Here is a 21,641-nt window from a genome sequence, read left to right as displayed (position 1 = left end):
ATCAGTGGCTCCCCATTTTTAGCATATGCAGCTAGACATTTGTAAGCAGGTCTTAAATGTAATAATGGAGACATTTTTGTTGGGCTACATCCCCCTATAAGTGCTAGCAGCAGGCCTTTATGTAAGAGGATCATATTATGCTGACAGATGGCGCTAAAGAACAAAGATTTGTCATTTTAAAAGGCTGGAACATGGTACCTCTGTCCCGCCCCGTGGGCCAAAATGAACATTTAATGCTCATGACCGAAAGCAGAGTGCGGGGACATTCACAAATCCCACCTGACTGCCACAGTTAATGATGAAAACGACCCTCATACAAACGATCAGGGAGGGGGCTTCGCTTTTTTCCCCGAGACACCTTGATAGCAGCTTTATGCTCGGCCTCACTTTTCTGCTTGCGTAAGCATTTCAGTAATTTCCTGCCCGCTGTTGCAGGATTGTCTAGCAGAAGGGGGCAACTAGACTTTCTGAGATTTTTCTAACCCAACCCCCCCTCCTCAGAAAACTCTCATATTTGCGTCGTAGGGGGGTCTTTCGCTCAGGGTTTGTAGCAGAGCGCTACAAGGGCACCCCGAAACGAGAAACACCCCATTAAACGACATGAAATGTTAAGAAATATTTAAAAAGTAATCTGATTTAAAAATACAGGACACTTCCCTCATTTCAGGAGACACGTGACTCAGGAACAAAAATCAGTTCGCGAATATGGTGCGTGTGTGTCCCTCCGCCAGCGGGGAAAAAATATATATATTTTAAAAGAAAAACACACATCCAGCAATGGTCTGGGTTTAACGACACCTCTGCTATAATTAAGGTGTTTAAATGCCAATCATAATTTCCCCCACAGTGTGTTAAAAAACGCGTTGAAGCTGGGGGACTATTTTGTGTGGCGGAGTGCTACCGCTGCCTGTTCGTTAGGGTTTTTTCTATTGGAAGCCATGATGGAAGTTGAGCAGGAGAATTTAACGGCGGAGAGTTAAGGGAGCGAGCGAAGCGGCGCACACACCAACCGACCGCCTCCTGTAAACTCAGCTCGCCAGGCTCTTTTTAATACCATGGTGGAGGCTGTCAGGATTCTCTTCATGCTTTGGAATACGCTCGACGCGGATATTTAAATTTGGCCGCATTTTATTTGTGTTTTCCTCGTTTTAGAAAGATGTTCATACGCGCTAGCTCGCTAGCTCTCCGGCTAGCAGTTCGTTAGAGCTTCGCAGACGGAGAGCCCGAGTGTGTGCGAGAGTGTGAGAGAGAGAGAGAGCGAATGTACGTACGTGCGAGAGAGTGAGAGAGAGAGAGAGTGTGTGTCTGTCACTGCTAGTATATTCTGGGTTGGAGACGTCGGAGAGGACCCTCTCCGCCTTTTTCGGCACCAATCACGGCGACTGCGGCGGACCCAGAGACTTGGCGAGCCTTAGTGATACCGAGACGCGGAGGAGGACCGTCTGTCTGTCCGCCTGGAGGGTTTGTGGCCTCTCGGTGGGCTTTGGGGAGCCGGAGCCGGGCCTGCTGTGGCCTTCTCCTTTACAAGCGAGCGGCAGACGGCTCACGGCCGCTAGCTAGCAGGTAAAGACCTGGCCAGGCTCGTCCAGAGGACTTCTAGAAAGCCGAGGAGAGAGGATACAGACGAGGCGACGGCGGCGGCGGTGGCGGCGGCATTGCGCCCGGAGGCAACGATACTCTCGCTTACCCTAAAAACCATAAAGACTCCTTTCACAGCTATGGCTACGATCATACAGAAGATGGTCAGCCGAAACAAAAGGAGATACCAGGAAGATGGGTTCGACTTGGACTTGACCTGTATCCTCTTATGCCTCTCTGGTCGTTTTGTGGTCTCGGTAGATGTAGGTTACACAGCTTGCTAGCTAACGCTGCCTGTCCTCGGTCCAGAATGACCAGTTAGGCCAGTGCAGCATCCATGGTGGAGGTGGTGGTGGAGGGGGAGGCTTGCTAATGAACCCATTTGTGTTGGTCCTGTGCTTAAAGTATTAGTATTGGCGTTGACATTGTCAATCCGTCAGCCATAGTCAAGATTTAGTACCTGCTGGCTTGCTATCACGTCTAACTGGATTTCCTTCTGCAAACTGAAGCCTGCAGGGTCGTTGTCTGCTTGGCTAACTTGGTGGAAAAATGGGAGACTGCACATATAGCTAGATCTCTCTTTTCCCCCTCCAATTAATTCGCACTAAGCTGTTTTATTCAGTGCCAGCTTGCAGGCTAACATCAGTTGGCTACATCAGTCCTGGTCTCAGCAGGACTCCACAGCGCCAGGCAGCTTTCTGCTGGAAGGTTGTGAGGGTAGCTGCTTAGATATCCTGTCATTGTTTGGCCAGTCGGTTTGCTGTTGGATGTGTGGTCGTGGTCATCGGCATCGTCGACCGTGTTCATGTCACGGTTGTACGGAACAGGGCTGAAGCTCTATCTGGGTTTGCTGGTTTGCTTGCTTGCTTGTGCTGTGAGACAAAAGATCCATCTTCTGCGACGCTCAGAGGATCCAGTGGCCTACATAATGCAAGATTAAATTCTCAATCAGAGCCCCTCACACACACACACACACACACACACACACACAAAGGAGCATTGCATCAGCTGCTCGCAGAACATGGCTGATTTTAGGAGCCCTTTTAAATGATCTAGAAAGTGTAACCCTGTGTCCTGGAGACACAGAGAAGTGGTGGTGGTGATGCATTTGCCCATTTTCCTTTTTAGGATTCAGGAGGTTCCTTACATCATTAATGCAGAGAGATGCAGTTGAACAGACTTCTTACTTCAAGTTTGGTGTGTGTGTAGGCCTTTTGCATCTGCTCAGATTTGGTTGGCTTGAGAGAAAAGGTTTGGAGCTCCATTACTTGCATGTTTGATGATTTATAGCAGGGGAATGCTAGGACGTGGATGTGATGTCATGCTGTACCTCTTCATTTCATTTGTCCAGTGCCTTTACATAACCATTAGAAATGCCAGTAAGTGGAACTCTCAACTGAAAAGTTTCCAGTCTTTCTCCATGTTCATGCACATGTATGGCTGGTGATGGAGTACTACGGTTCTAGGAGTTGCTGTCGAGCAGTTGCCTGCAGTTTTTATGGTGAGGTTCTTGACACCAGTTAGATTTCGAAACTGAGTCTTTCAGTAGCCAGTGAATTAATGAACCCTATTGGCATGCATTTGTCCCTGCCCACCGGCCTGCTGAATGGATCCACTGTATCAGTGTATCCTGCATAAGCACCCAGCTCATCATGCAATCTCTTCCTCTTATTTTCAGTCTGACCTGTTTGCTTGTGGCAGTGCCTTGTGAAATCCTGCTTTGGTCGTAAATTAGGATTCTACGTGTTAAAGTTGGTGGTTTGGATATTTCATTTTGGCTCCACTTCATGATTTGAGTTTATATGGAAATGCTCAATTGGTAATGGGATGGAATCGTGAATGAATCCAATCCTGTAGCTGTATGGTGTGATGTGAAGTTATGTTGACTGTGTGTTCCTGTGTGGTGGTGGTGGTGGTGGTAGTGTTTTTGTTTGATGGCTGACTTTTTCTAGGTTCTTATCTGAAGGTCCTCAATTAAAAGTAGCTCATTTTAAAGCTTAGTAGTTTTGGAAGAATTGTCTTGTCAGCCAATGCTGAATATTTAAAAAGTGACAGAAAGGGAAATGTGGTGTCTTGCCCCCCTCTTACCTGACATGTCTGTGCTTGTTGAGCTCACATTGTTCTATCCCACATTTAGGTTTAGATCAAGAGTGCCCCAAGCTTGAAGATCACCAAAGGTTCAAAATCCCAGCCAATACGACTTGGTGAAATATACTGACTCAGTTATTTTATTTTTTTGGTCACACAAGAGAAGACCAGATGTAGCAATGGAAGCTATCGCCTGTAGAAGACCTCCTGGGTCTAACAAAGCAAAAAGCTGTAGTGTTACTGTTTAGGAATAATCATTTTCTTTTTGAAATGCATGTGTGCACTGACCCTCATCTTTTTTTATTATTTATTTTATTTGCATTCATTTGCGCTGTGCTTCATGATGGACCATGTGTATTCTGGCGGGCACATGGTTAACTTCCTTGCTGACCCAAGCCTCTTTAAATTTAATATAAAAATTCTTTGCAACTGAGTTTTTATGTACTGTTGGCCCTCTGTGTGAATTTAAAACACTGAGGCATACAAGACTGATTTTGACAGACAAATAAAAGAACCATTGCCCACTGTGATTAGGTTGACCAAAGCAGCCAACCACCAGTTGGAATGGACCGTTTGGATGATAGTAATCTGTGGCTGTTAAGGTTAGTTTATTAGCGTATTTGGTAAGACTAACCCTTTCACTGCCTTGGGGTAAACGTATTTGAGTACAGACACGGGCTGAGAAAACAGGCATGCTTCGTGGCCGCAAGAGCACCCGCCAGTTGTAAGAACGTTCAGTAGGAGGATGAGAGCTGCTTGGTACTGATGGGACGAGTGATGCTGCTGGCAATTATATACGTATCTGCATGTTTTTTGAAACTGTGCATAATATTGCTAATACACTAATTGCAGTCCTTAATGTAGAGGAAGGCCTGTTTTTAGATGAGCCTGCCAATTGAGTGGCGTATTGTCTTTTGAATTTCTGGTTGTTTTTCGGCGATGTAGTCTAATGAAATAAGAGTTCTCTGTATCTTTAGAAGTTGCAGTTACTGCTGGCAGTAACAGAAGGGTGATGTAATTCGTTACTAATTTCTCACTTGTGGCTCGTTAAAACAAGCCGGGAAATTCTGTCAGAAGTGAGGTTTCTAAACTTTCAATCAATATCTCGTTTATTTGGTAAGTAGAAGAGATGTTTTATGATTTGAGTCTGATGGCTGTTTTTGAGTGGGAAATCTTGGTTTGTGGAAAGGAAAGTCATGCTTTGCGTTCTTGTCATGGATGTGCAATGCTATTAGAATCATCTCAGTGCTGGTAGATACTTGTTTCTTAGGACATTTAATGAAGAAGAAATCTGATGTTTAGATCTGACTGGTATTTCAAATAGCTTCGATATGTTTTTCAAGCTGCTGGACTACTGCACTGAAATATTAGCTTTTTATTCATGGGCTTCGTATTTCTTATGTCGTCTTATAAATATTATATACTGTAATCCAGATGGATTTTGTCCTGGTTTCTGCAATTTTATGTACCTGAATCAGTATCCATTAGACAAGTTTTTTGCATGAACCCATACTTACTATTGGTGCCTCTAATTTTTGCCACATTTTTAACTCTTGCAGGTGCGAACTGTAGAACGTTAAATGAATGTCAAAGTAATTCATAACAAATAACAGTTAAATCATAAGTAGCCGCTTTTCAGTGGTGGAACGTCTTAACCTGCCTAGGTTGTGCCTCATATGGTTCCACTGCTGTCAGCTCAGCTCAGCTTGTATTAATTGAGGCTGTGAGCTACAGATCAGGCAAAAATCGCGGACGTACGATGGGAAATTTGCAGGAATTTGGACACAACTAAGACCGCTATCTCTGGAAACTCAGTTTGGGGTGCTTTTGGAGAAAAAACGCTTATGACAAACTCTTTTTTTGATGTCCAGTTAAAATGTCCTAGTTGGGGAAACAGCAAAGGCAATTGCTTGCAAAAGTTTGCACAAATCGAGCACAGGTCGAGTACGACACCATAATGACCTCATTGGTTACACACAGGTTAAAATTCTTTTAGACATTTGAATACATGTCGCAAATGAATCCTGCTTGGTTTGTAAAGGTCGTAAGGGTTAACCCCAACATGTCTTTAATCATCAGAGGCCTAAATGGCCTAAGGGTTTCGTGGGGTTCATATCAATGAGGCTTTTTAAAATATTTTTTTTCATTTTTAAAAAAAAAACAAGAGATGCTTTTTATATCGGTGTCTCGCTGTTCTTGCTCGGTCTGTTATTTCTGACAAGTATTGAAATGTGTCATTTTGGCCAAGAGCAATTTTAAGCACAAGCCTGTTGTGGTGTTAAAAATGTGAGTCAGAGAGACAGTCTTTCTTTTTCAAGGCACAAGAGTCCACTGCCGGCTGTTAAGTGACTCTAAAATCAGAAATGGGTTGAGTGTGTGTGCTGAGCTGTGCAGCCAGGGTGCCATAGTGTTTTAAACAGGCTTATTATAAAATTTCCATAAAAAAAGAAAGTAAATGTTGAATTATCTTTTGTGGGGGAGGTATTGTGTAAAAATGGCTGAATATTGGTGGTTATCAGTGTTTTAACAGTATTGTCAGAAAATGCTGGTCGGAATTTCGAGTGGGTAAAAGAAATGAAATTAGATCGGATCCTATAAACCTAGTTTGAAGCAGTGCACATGGTGATATGATTGTTAGCCGTGTGTCTTGTCCTGTGTGATACTAGTGTTTAAGTAGTTTGTCCGTGATGGCCTATTTTAAGATGCTCAACTGAAGTGATTGTTATAACCAGCTTGTTTTTAAAGCTTAGAAATCTCATCCCAGTTGGCTGGGGATAAATATAGATTGAAAATGGGCATTGCTGAAATGCAAATATGATTCGACACTGCTTTTCCAATGTCTTCTTGGGTTCCTCAGTCTCGTTTTAGCTTTTGTTAGCTGCTGTCTGTGTCTTCAGTGCTAACGGACAACATTTGAAGTCTGAGTTATGTTGGCTTTGGTGCATTTTAATGGACTTGGATATCAGTAGTTATCAACCGTGATGTACTTTGCTGCAGGCCTGTTCTTGGTTTTATGTTCTTTAGAGTCTTCTTGGAGAGTTGTGGTGCTGTTAAGTGCATCCTAAGCACCTCATTTTATAATACCTTCAGTGCATGCAAATTAAGCAATATCAGTTGCTTGCTCTTTTTTTTTTTTTTTTTGGTACAGGTAGTCAGTCCAATGGCATAGGTTTGACAGATGATTTTTGAAAAGAAAAATTAAATGTAAAATATTCTAAAAATATAGTCCGATCAGTTAGAAATTATGTATTTTACTCCAAGTGTAAGTGAATTTCACATCTAATGTTGAGACTATAGGTCTTTTAAAATGGTGTAATTGCATTATTCCACTGTTATAGTTAGTCGGTTACATAAAATGGTCTTAAAATGACAAAATCAGGGGGGCTTTGAGAGTGGACAATAGGGTGGGTTATAATTAGCAGTACAAAATTGGGAGAAAAGGGATATAACTTTATGACCAATTCATCACAATTATTTTTGAGACAGTATATTGTCTAAAAGTCATTGTGTCTGGTCCACTGGATGTGTGCAAACTCTTATTGTTTACACAATGCATCTTCATCAGGTATCTTAAAAGGATGCATGTCCTTCACCACTCATTGTTACACCCAGGATCCATGTTGTGATGTTTTAACATCAAGATACCAGTTTCCTGATATCTTTACACCCCTGTTACCCTTTTTTGCATAGGATCAAATCAGTTCAGCGGTTAGTGTTCTATTCCCAGGCTTTTGGGGACCTGATATCAGTCATTGATGGATTAATCATTTCAACAGCTGAGCCTCAAATCTTTATAATGTATGTATTCATAACAGCACTGCCAAGCCCTGCTTAGTGCTTGGTTATTGTTGAATTTATGGTTATACACGCTTCTTCAGATCTGAGGGGGGCGGGGGGGGGGTTGCTGTTTTGTTATGAGCAGAATGGCTGTTTTTAGTAGTTCTCAGTAAGCTAATGAAGCTTACAGTGTGTGCTGGGCTAACAAAAATGCAATCATGTAAACATCCAGTTAAGATTCGTAACAGCAGTTCAGGGGAACTCTCCTTTAAGAGACCCAGTCCCTGTTTTCATCTAGTGTTCGTGAAAAGGTTCACTCCAGAAGTCAACGATACATGCCATTCTGGGTGTGCTTTGAAAATGAATGATGGCGTAAATCTGTATTGGTTGATTTCACAACGAATCTGTGGAAACGCACCTGATTGTGCCTCAGTGTTAGTATGGTTCGATAGCGGAGAAAAGGACTGTCTTTGTGAAATAGGACAGTACGATGTGGACAAAAACTGGTGCACTGCGTTAACAGCTCTGTAACGCGATTGCAATACACCTTGCAATAGAGGCTGTTACCAACAAATCAGCCAAAAGCTTTGAGGTTCATGCAATGAAAGTTTAGTGATTTGGTTGGAAGTCTTATTTGCATTTGTAGCCTTCTGAAGCATCATTACAGCAAAGAGTAAAATTGCTGCCACAGTATTACAACATGTCTTTTACAATGTTTGAAGGCTGTGTTAGATGGACGGAAGTGCAGCTATACTGGGTGTTCTCTTTGCATGGCTTGTGCTACCTCCCGTGCTAAGAAATGGTGCTTCGGCCCTACCCCTATGTGTGCTGCTCTGTGTGTGAATGTCAGGAGGAGAGGACTGATGAGCTCTCATGGCACTTGTTATGGAAAGGTGAGGAAGGAAAGCGATTCCAGCCTGGGCTGAGGCACAGTGTGATTTATTTAGTGCCCCTGTGTGGCCTTCTGGGTTAGAGGTCCACGCATCGGTCTCTTGCAGCGAGGCCCATCTGTTCTATATTACTCAGGAGCCTGGTGTCCGGCCTCTCGCTGCATAGCTAAAGTAGAATGGCACATTTAGATGAGCAACTGAGCTTTTAGCTTGAATTATCTCGACTTATGGGTGCTGTCCTTGGGCCTAAATGTTTGTGGACTGTTCAATAGCATAAACGCTTGCTCCCCCTAAGTTCATTTAATAACCTAGAACAACCCCTTTCCTAGACTGGAGCTACCTGCATTACAATGTGCAGTTTACAGTTGTGGTTGAAAGTTTACATACACTTATGGACTTGAATATCAAGGCAATATTGAGCATTCAGTGATTTTCTTTTTTCTGGGGCAAAATAAGTGTACAGCATTTTTAATAGAAAGAAAATATTTTTGAGGGGTTTTCTGAAATCTGCATGGTCAAAAATCCACGTACGCTGCAGGTAATATTTGGTCAGAGCTCTCTTAGCGATTTGCACCTTGACCAGGCGCTTTTGGTACAAAATACCTCTGGCAGAATTCTGGGTGGCAGAATTTGGCAGAATTTGTTGCTTTCCTGGTATGCTCCAGACTTTAAAGCACAGTTCACTTATTTTTGATAGGGTTTAGGTCAGGACTTTGGGATGACCATTCCTAAAGCATTTTGGCCTGTTTTATTTATTCCACGACCTTCTTTCATGTGTTTATGGGATCACTGTCCTGTCAATGCAGCCAATTGTCAACCGATTAGCTGATGGTTTGAGGTTATGCTGAAGAATTCTGAGGCAGTCCTTCATTATTCTTATCACTCTACAGTGTACCATTTCTATCGTCAGCCCCAGAGCAAGACAGGACCATGCTTAACAGTTGGTACAGTGGGGTACAGTTCGGTCCTGGGGTTGAAAGGCTGCTTTTTATTTAATGTATTTGTAATAAAAAGGTAATTGGCAATGTAAAACTCACTTGCCTGTAGACAGTGACACTGGTGTTCCAGCAGCGTGTCCATGGTGAATGGTGAACTGTAAATTACAGCATCAAGTGCGGCATAAGCTGAGGTACTCTCTGGTCTTTTCTATCTGTGTTTTGCTTTTCTCTTGCCTGTAGGTCATTAACTAATTTTTTGTGGATAAGTCAGTTTTGTGTCCTATTCTGTAAAATAACCCTTGGCTCACTTAAATCGTTCTGTGGAATTCAAGGTATGTATATACACTCAGTGAGCACTTTATTAGCAATGCTATACTAATACTATGTAGGGCCTCCTTTTGTTCTCATAACAGGCTCAATTCTTCATGGCATGGATTCCACAAGGTGTTTGAAACATTCCTTAGAGATTCTGGTCCATGTCTGTAACATGATTGTCATGCCGTTCCTGCAGATTTTAATACCACTGAAGATAACTGAATTCATTGCCATGCTCATGAAACCAGTTTAAGATGACGTTTCTTTGTGACATGGTGCATCATCATGCTGGAAGTGGCTGTTAGAAGAATGGTAAATTGTGGTCATGAAGGGATGTGTGTGTGTGTGGTCTGCAGTAGTACTCAAATAGGCTGTGACGTTCAGGCAATAATGGATTAATATTAACGACTCACGCTGTGCAAAGTAATCGTTCATGTACCACCTGCACCAGTTTGGGCTATAGATACAAGTCCATGCATTCATGTTGTTTGTGCCAAATTCTGAGTGTACTTCAGGTGAAATCAGACCACTTTGGGTTTTGGTGAGCCAGTGTGCCAGCTTGGACCCGACTGGCAATTCACAGTTGACCTTGCCCATCAGCAACTGTTGATTTCTGCAGTTCTAGACCTACTCAACCAGCACGCCTGGCGTCAACAATCTGCATATAAATTTCATTGCTGATACACAATTGGCTGGTTAGATAACTGCATAGGTGTGTAGGTCTAATGGTGCACCAAATGGAGTGCTTGAGTGTTTTAGAGGGTAGTCAGAGGGTTAAAACATGAAGTTGTATTACACATTTTAAATGCAGCTGAGGATGCAGTGTAATTTATACCCACTTTTGTGTGCATTTGGTTTTCCTTATATTTTCCAGTGTCCTATTCTGTAACATAACCCTTGGCTAACCCTGTTTTGTGGAGTCAAAGTACATTAATCACACAGAGCATTCTTGAGGTTTTCCGAGTTATAGAATGTAGCCACCAGGCTGAAAATGGGCAGTTACGTTACAGAATCAAATGATGGCAGTTTTTCTTGGCTGTGCCATTGTCAGTTGTCCAAAAACGACATCACTTGGTTTCCTTAATTCTACAGCACAGATATTTATCCCAACATAATTGCTATGGGCTTTCCTGCTGAAAGACTTGAGGGGGTCTACAGAAACAACATAGATGACGTTGTACGGTACGTGTTCCTTTCTTACTCCTCTCTTTAAAAAAATAAATAAATAAATAATTAAATGCTCATGTGGCATTTAACTTCAAGAGCATAAAAAAGAAATGTAGAATTTGGGATGCAGATGAGACCACCAGATCAGCTGCTTTAAACCAGGGTAATGTGTATTTCAAAGCCTTTGGCCAGTTCATGGTCCCTCTAAACAGAATGCTTGAAAGGGGATACAGTCGGTTTCATTTGGAGAATGCGAGTTACAGAAAACCCTCATAGCTGTCTGTAATACTGTCTCAGTGCCAGTTGATGAGTTCTGTCAGTTTCATCTGTTGAACTAAAAGCTGAAATTGGAGATGACTAAGTACAGTGAAGTCTTTTGAAAGTAAAAAATCAAGGTGTTTTAATGACCTGTTACTTTATGTCTCAGTGAAAGTGTTTAGGTGTGTAGGTGTTGCTCCCTTATGGGTTTGGCTGCATTTATGCACTTAATTGGATGCCACACTTAGATTCTATTTACTGGGTCCACAATTTGATCTCCCTACATTTTGACCAAAATTTGTTCCACATTGTTCACAGTTAACCAAGAATTGTCTTTTAATTGTCTGACATGAACAAGTAAAGCAAAAAAGGATCCTTTTGGGTTTCAGGTAGATTTTGAACTGTGTCTAAGGCCAAGCAGAGAAAGTTGTCAGTTTTAAAAATAAGGGTTTACAGGGGGTTGTCACATTCAGCATTATTATAATTATTATTATTATAATAATATTTTTTTTTCCTTCCTCCACCCCAGATCATTTGAAGTTATCTTAGTGTATGAATGACATTAACTCCTAGGAATTTGATGAAAATACCCTGAAATGGTTTGTTTTCTGTAACCGAGTAGTAGGAGTGTTGTAATGGTCTGCTGAGTGCTGATGGAACACACTGATACCAGACAGTGGTTTTGGGTATGATTAGTGGGTCATACAGGCAGACCTTGCATGTTTCTGGAAAAGTAATTGTTGTGTTCTCGCTCTAGGTTTCTGGATTCAAAGCATAAAAATCATTACAAGATATATAATCTGTAAGTATATATTAACGTGTCTGTGTGTGTGTGTGTGTGTGTATGTATGTGGGTACTGTTCACTTTAGTTATATAATACTTTGAAGTGGTTAAAACAGGGTTTGGCTACAATTACTATTTTCCTTTTCAATTGTTCTTCCATACTGTGGACCCCCCCCCCCTACATTTCCATATTGTAAACCTTTGGTAAACCTTCAGAGTCTTTCAGCATAAACTAATTTCCAACTAAGTTCCAAAAGTCCTCTATTCCAATATCTCCTAATTTGTCTAAGTTTAAAAACAATCATGTTTCATTTTGTATGCATCTGTCAGCTGTCAGGGGAAAAAAACCTTTCACTACACTAGATCTGTATTCTAACACTGTCCATGTTTTCTTTTTTTTGTTGTTTTTCAGATGTGCAGAGAGACATTATGATACTGCCAAATTTAATTGCAGAGGTAAGACATACAGATGGCCAAAGCACACATTCATCAAATGTCATGAATACTGACATAGTCACTAACCTTTCTTATTTGTCTCCTGCAGTTGCACAATACCCATTTGAAGATCATAATCCTCCCCAGCTGGAGCTTATCAAACCGTTCTGTGAAGACTTGGATAAGTGGCTCAGTGAAAACGACAATCATGTGGCTGCAATTCATTGTAAAGCTGGAAAGGGCAGGACAGGTGTCATGATTTGCGCATACTTGTTACACCGAGGCAAGTTCGGAAAAGCACAAGAGGCTCTCGACTTCTACGGGGAAGTCAGGACCAGAGACAAGAAGGTAAAAATGGTCATTTCATCATCTTTGAGTGTGTAAATGGAAATTAGACATTTGGTTTGCTTTGTGTTACTGTGAGTGCTGAGATACTGAGTTAATTAAAGCCCAGTTCTGTGTTTTGTAAAGGTGTGAAGATTCACTGCATTGTCTTTTATCAGTGTCAGTTCAAAACATTTGCACCAGTAAAACATTTTCCGGGTCGTATATATTTGTTGTTATTTTGATGAGATTTGTACTGAAATTAAAGTTAACAGTTGAGATTTCATGCTGCATTTAAGCCATTCCTTAAAGAAGGAATGGTTGTGAGGTCAAAGGAATTTAGCCCTGTCATAAAACCTTGGTGTTGGTGAAGTCTCATCGCCTGAACGTCAGATAAATGTTCATTACTGTGATAATTGATGGAGCTGACTGAGCTGTGTGGATTTTGTTTTGTTCTTTCACCCATCAGGGAGTGACGATTCCCAGTCAAAGGCGATACGTCTTTTACTACAGCTACCTTCTGAAGAACCAGCTTGACTACAAACCAGTGGCGCTGCTCTTTCACAAAATGGTGTTTGAGACGGTGCCCATGTTCAGTGGAGGAAACTGCAGTAAGTGTGCATCTTTTTTTGCCTTTGCACTGCTTGGAGGAATCTGCTGAAGCTCTTGATTGGTCCCTTGGGGTGGACATGTGTTGTCATTATCGTAATTAATTACACCCAAAAAACACTTTGCTGAGCACATCTGAAGCACCGTCGGTTTTTCCAGAACTAATTTAATGCTTACAAAATTTAATGCTTACAAAAACTCCAACTATATATGTTGTATACTATGCCTTGATTTTTATTCTTTCCCCTTATTGCTTATTTTAAATAACTTATTATAAACTATTTAACTTTCCTTTATTTATTGTTCTAGGGCACTGTGATGCTTGTAGGTGTTATGATGTCCTGTGCTATTCAGAGTGGTTCATCTTGTGATTTTATTTCTTTATTTATTTATGTTTCCTCTATTCGTTGCAGTTTTTAGCTCTAATAGTTGTGCCTGTTTTGACCAGAAACCTTACTGTGCTAAAGTGACATTAGCCTAGCTTTTATTCGGGTAGCCCTTAAAGTATAAACTGTGACAAAAGTGTGGGTGCACACCACTTGTAATGTTTGGCCAAGTCATCTTTAAAGGATGTTTAAAGCTTGCAGGATTGCCAGGAGATCTGTTCATTTCTGACTCACTACCTTGCTTATACCGGGCCATTTTTTTGTGAATGTATGTGTGTGAGACAGTGTTGTCAACCAGTTGCCTGTGCTGCTTTAGCATGGAGTGTAAGCTGTCCACCCATCTCCCTAATTTTAGCTTTTGTTTTAATCAGTCTGGCTTTTAGTCAGTCTTGCAGTAAATCAGTGATGCTTTAATTACTTTGCAAACTACAACATACATCAAAACTCGGTCATCATTGAACCGGTTTCACATTTGGCTTTATTGTCTGACTGTTGTTCAGCAGTCATGTTTCAACTCTCATACAATCAGGCCAAGTTAACCAGCTATGGAAGTGGAATTAATCATAGTGTAAAACCACAGCTTACTCATGTTTTTATTTGATCAAGATTGAATTTTCACTCAAACTCTGTCACTGTTTGCGTCCGTGGCCACTTTAGTGTGACTGTTAAACCTGTAATGTGTGTTACGGTTTCTTTGTCACATAAGTGAAGGAAACACACTCCTGGAGTCTGGGTTTAGCCTATACCTAGATACAGCACTATGTGTTGTGCATTGCCCTCATACTTGCCCTCTTGGGGTTCATGTAAACAGCTGGTGATTGCCTTATTAAGGGTATACTGCTTCCAAAATTGGATCAAGAGTAGAAATCAAGTCTTTTATAGTTGCATTATTGGTGTTGCTGTTCAGAATCTGCTGCTGTTAATGAGATGTAATGTCCCACGCATCAAAGTGTAGTCTTGTTTTGAAGGATCCTTTGGAGCACCAGCATGTGTGGATTTGGTCAGCTGTACACAGTTAGCGTATCCCTAACTGCGTCTTCTATATCAGAGTATCAGCAAATCGTTTGTAAATGTGTGGGGTGTTCTGTGGAGAATGTGAGGGAGTAACTGTGTTTGAACACACTCTGCTTTGCAGATCCTCAGTTTGTGGTGTACCAGCTGAAGGTGAAAATCCACACGTCTAACCCAGCGCACACGCGGCGTGAGGACAAGTACATGTTCTTTGAGTTTCCCCAGCCACTGCCGGTGTGCGGGGACATCAAAGTCGAGTTCTTCCACAAACAAAATAAGATGTTGAAAAAGGTATCTTTTGTTTGAGTTCGTTAGAGCCTTTGTCAGAATGACGTGTTTTTTTTTTTTTTGTTTGTTTGTTTTTTTTTTATTATTATTTTTTTTATACCTGTATGAAGTTCTTGTTTAAGGGTTATTGTTAAACAAACACACAATTAGTTCTTTCTTTTAGCCATAATAATAGATGGTAAATGTCACAGCAGGTGTACAATTTACATCCCATGTTTTGTCTTTTAACCAGGACAAGATGTTCCATTTCTGGGTGAATACCTTTTTCATCCCTGGACCAGAGGAGAACTTGGAGAAGATGGAAAATGGGAGTCTACTGAAGGAACTGGATGGGATCCAGAGCACCGAGAAGGGGGAGAACGACAAGGATTACCTGATCCTGACTTTAACCAAGAATGACCTGGACAAGGCCAACAAAGACAAAGCCAACAGATTATTTTCCCCAAACTTCAAGGTGAGTTCAGCATCAGAGCTGCTGCTTTTAAGATGACAGAACCTTAACTCCTCCTTTGTCCCACATAAAAACAAAGTGGTATCCACTAGCTGGGGGTTATTAGTCTAGTCTAATTAGACTGATTTTAAGTAATGTGTTTAACCACAGACACGCAATTATGTTGTAATACATCAAAAGCAACAGCGGTCGTGTGTTTGTATTTTGATAAGTAGGCCAGCAGTGATTTCAGTGATGCTTGCTTTAGAGATTTGAGATTCTAAGAAAGGTTTTGATGTCTTTCACAGGTGAAGCTGTACTTCACAAAAACAGTGGAGGAGACATCCAACTCAGAGGCCAGCACTTCCACATCCGTAACCCCGGACGTTAGTGACAATGAACCGGACCATTATCGATATTCCGACACAACAGACTCGGACCCAGAAAACGAACCATTTGATGATGATCAACACACACAGATAACAAAAGTTTAATTTTTTTTTTCTCTTCTTCCCTGGGAAGAAAAAAAGCAGCATATGTAAACCAGAGTTGTAAAAAGGAGAAAACTTGAATATGAACTGAAAGCAAGTACTTTTTCCCCCACCTTCCCTTCCTTTTTTTTTTTTTTCTTTTCTTTTTTTTATTTTATTATTACTTTTTTATAACCCCCTCTCTCAGAATGAAACCGTAGTACAAAAGTGGGACGTTCTGTCATGTATGATGCCTCTGTTTTAGTTTTTTTTTTTTTTTTTTTTTTTTTTTTTATATAATCAAAATTAAATACCCCTTCCCCCCCACCCCCAACCTTTTATTTACTAAGTATTGATGTCTGTGAGTGAAGGGGGATGGCCGAGAAGGAAGGTTCAGAGGCTGTTCTCCTTTTTGTGTCCTCATATAAAAAGGAAGTCCCGTCAGTGGGATGGGAGGTCAGGTGTGAGAGAAGTTGGATATGAACATGCTGCTCTGTCTGTCTTCAGCTGATACCAAGGCCAGTGCTAGAGTCCGTGTCCATCCCCTGTGTGCCCGTGTGCATTCCACTAGTCCACCATGCCTCCTGTCTTACCGACTGTGAAAAGCTTCTTGTGCTATCGCAGGCTAGCCCACCACAAATGCCCCTAGTGCAAGCGTTCATTTCGTTGGATGGAGTCATTGCTGCCCTTACAGTAGTAATGATGCTTCTCCATATGAGGCTACATGCCTTTTTAACCGTTCCAGTCCTGCTCACCTTGTCCGTTTACCCAAAATGCAGGACACCCATGTTTTATGTCATTGGATTTATTATTATTATTATTTTATATGTTAAAGTAATGGCAACTTCTACCACAGCAGGGAATCCAGTGTTGCAATAATTTAACACTATAGTTGGCAAAGGTTTGCATGCTATTGGAAATACTACCCATGTTAGTTGTACGATTTAGTATTAATTCTTTTTGATTGTACTTCTTTACGAGACGTTTCTGGTGTCATTTAAGGCGCTTTACTATCAGGTGATTGTTCCATACGACAGCCTACTTTAATTTTTTCTCCAGGTTATGGTATCTTTTGCTAGAGAAAAGCCATCGGTGGCATTATGTTTTACGATGTACTAGTTTTTCCCCTTGTGAAACCTGCCGATGTATGTAACGCAGCAGTCGCCAGGGATGAGCTCCTCCTGGGCTTGAGCTTGTGTCGTGGGGGTAGGCCAATCAGTGTGTCAGGTTTACTAAGCTGAGGAGCATAAGACAGAACTTGTGTTTTAGGGTTTTCTTCTTCTACAGACAGCATAGAAAACAGCAAAGCTCGAATCACATGTTGATGATAAATATCCAATAGCTTGTGTATTTTGCACAGGAGGAATAGTCTACAGCATGGGCTTTGAGGGCTGTGTGGAGAGTGATCAGCTGAAAGCTGTGTGAAAAACAGCATTTCCCTTAAAACCTTAAACGCAATGTTTTGATGCCATATTATGCAGAACATCCCAGTTTTTTTCCCTCCACTTTCTCCCTCTCGCCTGCATAGTCTATACTTTATTTTTTTTGGTGCGTCAGACCTCAGATCTTTGGCTCCTACACCTGTTTTGTAGCCTTATTGTGTGGTCTACTGAAATCTGGACCACCTGTATTTGACAGTGGTGCTTACAAACTGCCAAACTTGCAGCGAAAACATTGGAGCCAAGAATCTAGACCTGTCGTACGAATGTGTGCTGCCACTATTTGACTTTCTTATTCTGGCATTCTCTTGGATTCTTTTACATTCAAATTGTTGTTTTTTTTTTTTTTTTGTTTGTTTGTTTGTTTTTTGTTTCCCCCCCCCCCCATCCCCCCAGCCCCCGTTAATAAACAGGTCTCATTCCTTTTGGAATGAGGATATAGTGCAGCTACCGGTTTTCCCACATCTTGTGCTTGCTTCAGACATATTAAAGCCCTATATATGAGAATATTTAAATATGTATAATTTTCTTTCAGCATGCCAAATTTCTTCTTTCTTTCTTTCTTTCTTTTTTTCTATTTTTCTTTTTTTTTTTTTTTTTTTTCCAACACCTGGTGTGCGATGAAGAATCGCAGGTCAAACCAAAAAAGGAAAAAAAATACAACGACCTTTCTCAGTCTCTTGGGCAAGAATCTTCACAGAGGGTAGAGAGTAAGCTGCCTTTTTTTCTGCTGTCGACATCGCAGCTCCACTCTTCTCACCGAACCACCACACATGCCGTACATCTCTCGCCTGTCTCTAGAAAAAAAATACACGCGTCCCTGAAGTTTGAAGAGGACACGCTGCCTTCTGTAACGCTACCGCACACTAGCCAGCCCAGGAACAAAAGAAATAACCTTCAAAATCAAGGATTTTTCTTTTTTTCTTTCATTTTTTTACTTTGGGTCTTTGTTCTGTTTACATTTTATCACATCACTGAAAACCTGCCAAAATGAAGCTCAATGTGTGTAGTTTTATTTTTAGATTTTTATTCCCTCAGAGGAGGCGGTGCCCTATGGGAGGTATTCTTTGCCTTACTTGAAGTTGACGATGCTTGCTCTGCTCTTGCTTTGACTTCTACCATTCTGCCCAAGCACTGACTTAATAGTACTTATTTAAAGCTACTATAATAGAGCAACATATTGTACTAGACTTTTGCACTGTTACAGGTTTTTGCAGGGTTTCAGTCAGCAGTCCACAGTATTTTTATTTATTTAGAGTTTTTTTTTTTTTTTTTTTTCTCCCCTCCCCCCCTTCCACCATCCTCCTTTCTTCATCTCGGTAGTACCCCTCACTAAAAGTCGTGGAAGCAATGAAATATGTAGGAGGATGGAGGTGGAATGAAGTGACTCGGTGTACTTTTATTCTGGTGTTTGTGTGTATCCCTCAGAATAATGGATTTTTTTTTTCTCCATTTTGACTGAAGGTTTTTTTTTTTTTTTTTTTTTTTTTTTCCCTTTTTTTTTTTTTTTTTAAATAAAACACAAAATAGGGGGAATAAAGAAAGAATAAAGTAATTATTTATGGCAGTATTCATGCACATTCTGGTTCAAGTCCCTCTGCAGGTATTTTTGTCTCCGGTCCCACTTCTCACTTCTAATATATGCTGTACTACATCTGGATGTTCCACAGTATGAACTTCATGTATACATCCGTTCAAGGGCATCACTGTTAATGAGATTACATCAGGTCACGGGCCAACCCCCTCCCCCACCTCTTTAGACAATTTAGCCACAGTACCTTAACACGTGAAATCGGAACGCGGAGGGCATAGACCCCTCCTGAAACCTTAGGCGTCCTTTGTGTGGCACGGGTTAAAAACTTGTGTGGAGCTCACAGGCAGCATAAAAAATACTTTTCAGCTTTAATGATTTAAAAGAAAAAAAAATCTTAAAGGTGCCAGTGTGTAAGTTTCATGTCACTAGTTTTTAGCAGATTTGTGCAATATGCTATGATGCCTGTGGTTGCCACAAAGTGCCTCTTGTTTACTGTAAAAATGAAAGGAGAAAAGTGCTTGTTTTAAAAACTGTTTTAGAACATTTGTCATGCATGTGGATGGATGGGGTGGTACTGTGCACTAAAATCATTCTGGGCTTTACCTACTGCAGAGGGCCCAAAGCCCCTCAGTGAACTTTCTTCCCTTTTTTTTTTTTTTCTTTTTTTTGTCCCCCTCGCCCCCTCCCCCCCCCACACTTTTTTTTTTTTTTTCTTTTTCTTTTCTTTAAATCAGTTCGACTTGGACGACAGTAAACTCCAGTATATTTTCAGTCATTCAGAAGAAGAAGAGAGGAAAAAATACAGCCTTATTCCATTTCTGCCTGTTCAGATAATTTTGTGATGTGCAACAGTTGCTCTGTGTGTAATGCTATGCACTGAGAATACACAACCAACGATGTATGAAATATTGTACAGGTTATGTACAGGTTATGATGCTCATACAAATCACATGTTTGTTTGTAATTGTATGTGTAAACTGCCCTTTATCTTAGTGTTATAAACTCCACATAAATCCAATAAAGTCTCATTCTTGTCATCTGCCTTAGCTTGGTTGGTGGAATGCCCAAGATGGGTGTTACCTTAGTGATGAGGTTTTAAAAATGATGAGACTCTTATGACCTCATCGATTCGATTGTGACATCACTGGAGTGGAACATCCCTTGACAAACACTGTAATAGTTGAAGACTACCAGGTTGCTGCAGTTATGGCTGCTTGTCTTTTGTGGGAAGGCTTTACGCTCAATGTTGGAGCCTTGTGGTGAGGAGCTGACTGGGTTTAGGTACAAGAGCATTAATAAGGTCAGGTACTGATGTTGGACGATCGATTCTGGATCATGCCTGGTCACTTCATATGTCTTAATAAAATTATATCTGGATCTCTGAGTCACATGTTTATAGCAGTGTACACGCATCAGTCTCTCTGAGACGCGTTCGCCAACCACAACTCTTCCTAGTACGACCGAAACGCCAGTAAAAATGGCTGCACAACAAATGACTTTGCATATTCCGATTCCCACATAGCGATCAGATTTCAGTCTAACTGAGACGCATTTGACAACTAAGTGTAAACGCATGTGGCTGCAGTCTTATCTGGACACAATCCATATACTAGTCACCTGAAGTGACCAGGGTCCAACTTACCCCAAAGTCTGGAGCTTTTGTTAGCTAACCCAGAGCAGTGGTCTCCAACTGTTAAGGGGTTTGTTATTTGGGAATGCTGGGAGTGCGGTGGACAAATCCAAAAAGGACCTTTTTGCTGTTTATATAGTAGTGTTCATGTTCTTGTTGGTCTGTTCATCCTATCATTTGGTCCGGTGAAGAGCTACCTTCCCCCAGCTCCATCTAATGACTGCCTTCAGAAGTCCTTGATTGGCTGAATGAGGTGTGTCTGGTTTGGTTTGGAGTTGAAACCTGCTGAAAGGTAACTGTCCAGGAGTAAGCTTGAAGACCACTGTGCTGGAGCCTAATATTGATGGGCTTTACCCCTCAAGTTGTGGTGTCCCATTCTGTTGGCAATGCTTGTCTGTACAGGAGTGTACAGTAAAAGCTGTGTTTGTGCAGTTAAATTTCCTGTATCAGCAACGTGGGCTGTGATCATGACCGTAGCTGAATTCACTAATCAAAAGGGGTGTCTGAACATTTTTGGCAATAGTGTTGGTTTGCTGTTTGAAAGTAACCTTGAGCTCAGTCTCGGTTGACATCTCTGAAAACCCCTCTTGTGCACAATTTACATTATCGGGACACAAATGAGAAATATTTACAGCCACTTGTAAATAAGCTGCTCTTTGGCTTGGAGTTCACTCACCCTCTGCTGGACGCGGCTGTGATGGGAGTCTAAAGGACGCTGGAAGATGCCTTTCAGTCTTTGGGTCTAATGATACATTATGTTTGCAGCCTCGCTGAATCCTGTGAGAGCGGCGTGGAAGGGAAGTAGGGAGGCCCTGGCAGGCTGCCGTTTGAATGCACTCAAGGTCTGGAACTCGCCTCCTTTAAATATTCACCACACACCTGCTTTTAAGGGCTTTTTAAAAGCAGCCTGAGACATGTTTTCCTTGAGCTTTTCTCATTGCAGTTCCCTGTGTAGTTTCTATTCTGATTGAAGTACAATGAGTGATTCCACAGTTTTCAGGCTTTCAGTTCTGGAATCGTATTTCACCCTCCTTAACTTCTGAGGACTTCTCTCTGTGTGGAGTTCAGATAGGTGTGCTTTATCCGAGCTCATTGTTATTATTGATTATTCGGGAAGCTGTAAAGGAGAAGGAATGGGTGTGAGGATTTCAGGCTGAGAACTGTTAAGGGGTTTGTTATTTGGGAACACTAGGAGTGGAGTGGACAAATCCAAAGGACCTTTTTGCTGTTTGTGTAGTAGTGTTCATGTTCTTGTTGTCCAGTTCCTTGTCTTATTTGCTTCTTCCTGGT

The 21,641-nt window shown here is 41.3% G+C and overlaps 1 protein-coding gene across 1 annotated transcript; it reads left to right on the top strand.

The window, feature by feature from the left end:
- Positions 1-1,628: 1,628 nt before the first annotated feature.
- Positions 1,629-15,999, top strand: ptenb (phosphatase and tensin homolog B). The gene is made up of 9 exons (XM_072666662.1): positions 1,629-1,797; positions 10,684-10,768; positions 11,769-11,813; positions 12,208-12,251; positions 12,340-12,578; positions 13,024-13,165; positions 14,685-14,851; positions 15,081-15,302; positions 15,587-15,999. The coding sequence occupies exons 1-9, from the start codon at positions 1,719-1,721 to the stop codon at positions 15,770-15,772; spliced, it is 1,209 nt and encodes a 402-aa protein (XP_072522763.1). The 5' UTR covers positions 1,629-1,718; the 3' UTR covers positions 15,773-15,999.
- Positions 16,000-21,641: the final 5,642 nt, after the last annotated feature.

The sequence above is a fragment of the Salminus brasiliensis genome, chromosome 22 (assembly GCF_030463535.1).
Source record: "Salminus brasiliensis chromosome 22, fSalBra1.hap2, whole genome shotgun sequence".
Lineage (NCBI taxonomy): Eukaryota > Metazoa > Chordata > Actinopteri > Characiformes > Bryconidae > Salminus > Salminus brasiliensis.
Note: the sequence above shows the minus strand (reverse complement) of the source record. Positions and strands in the feature narration are given on the sequence as shown.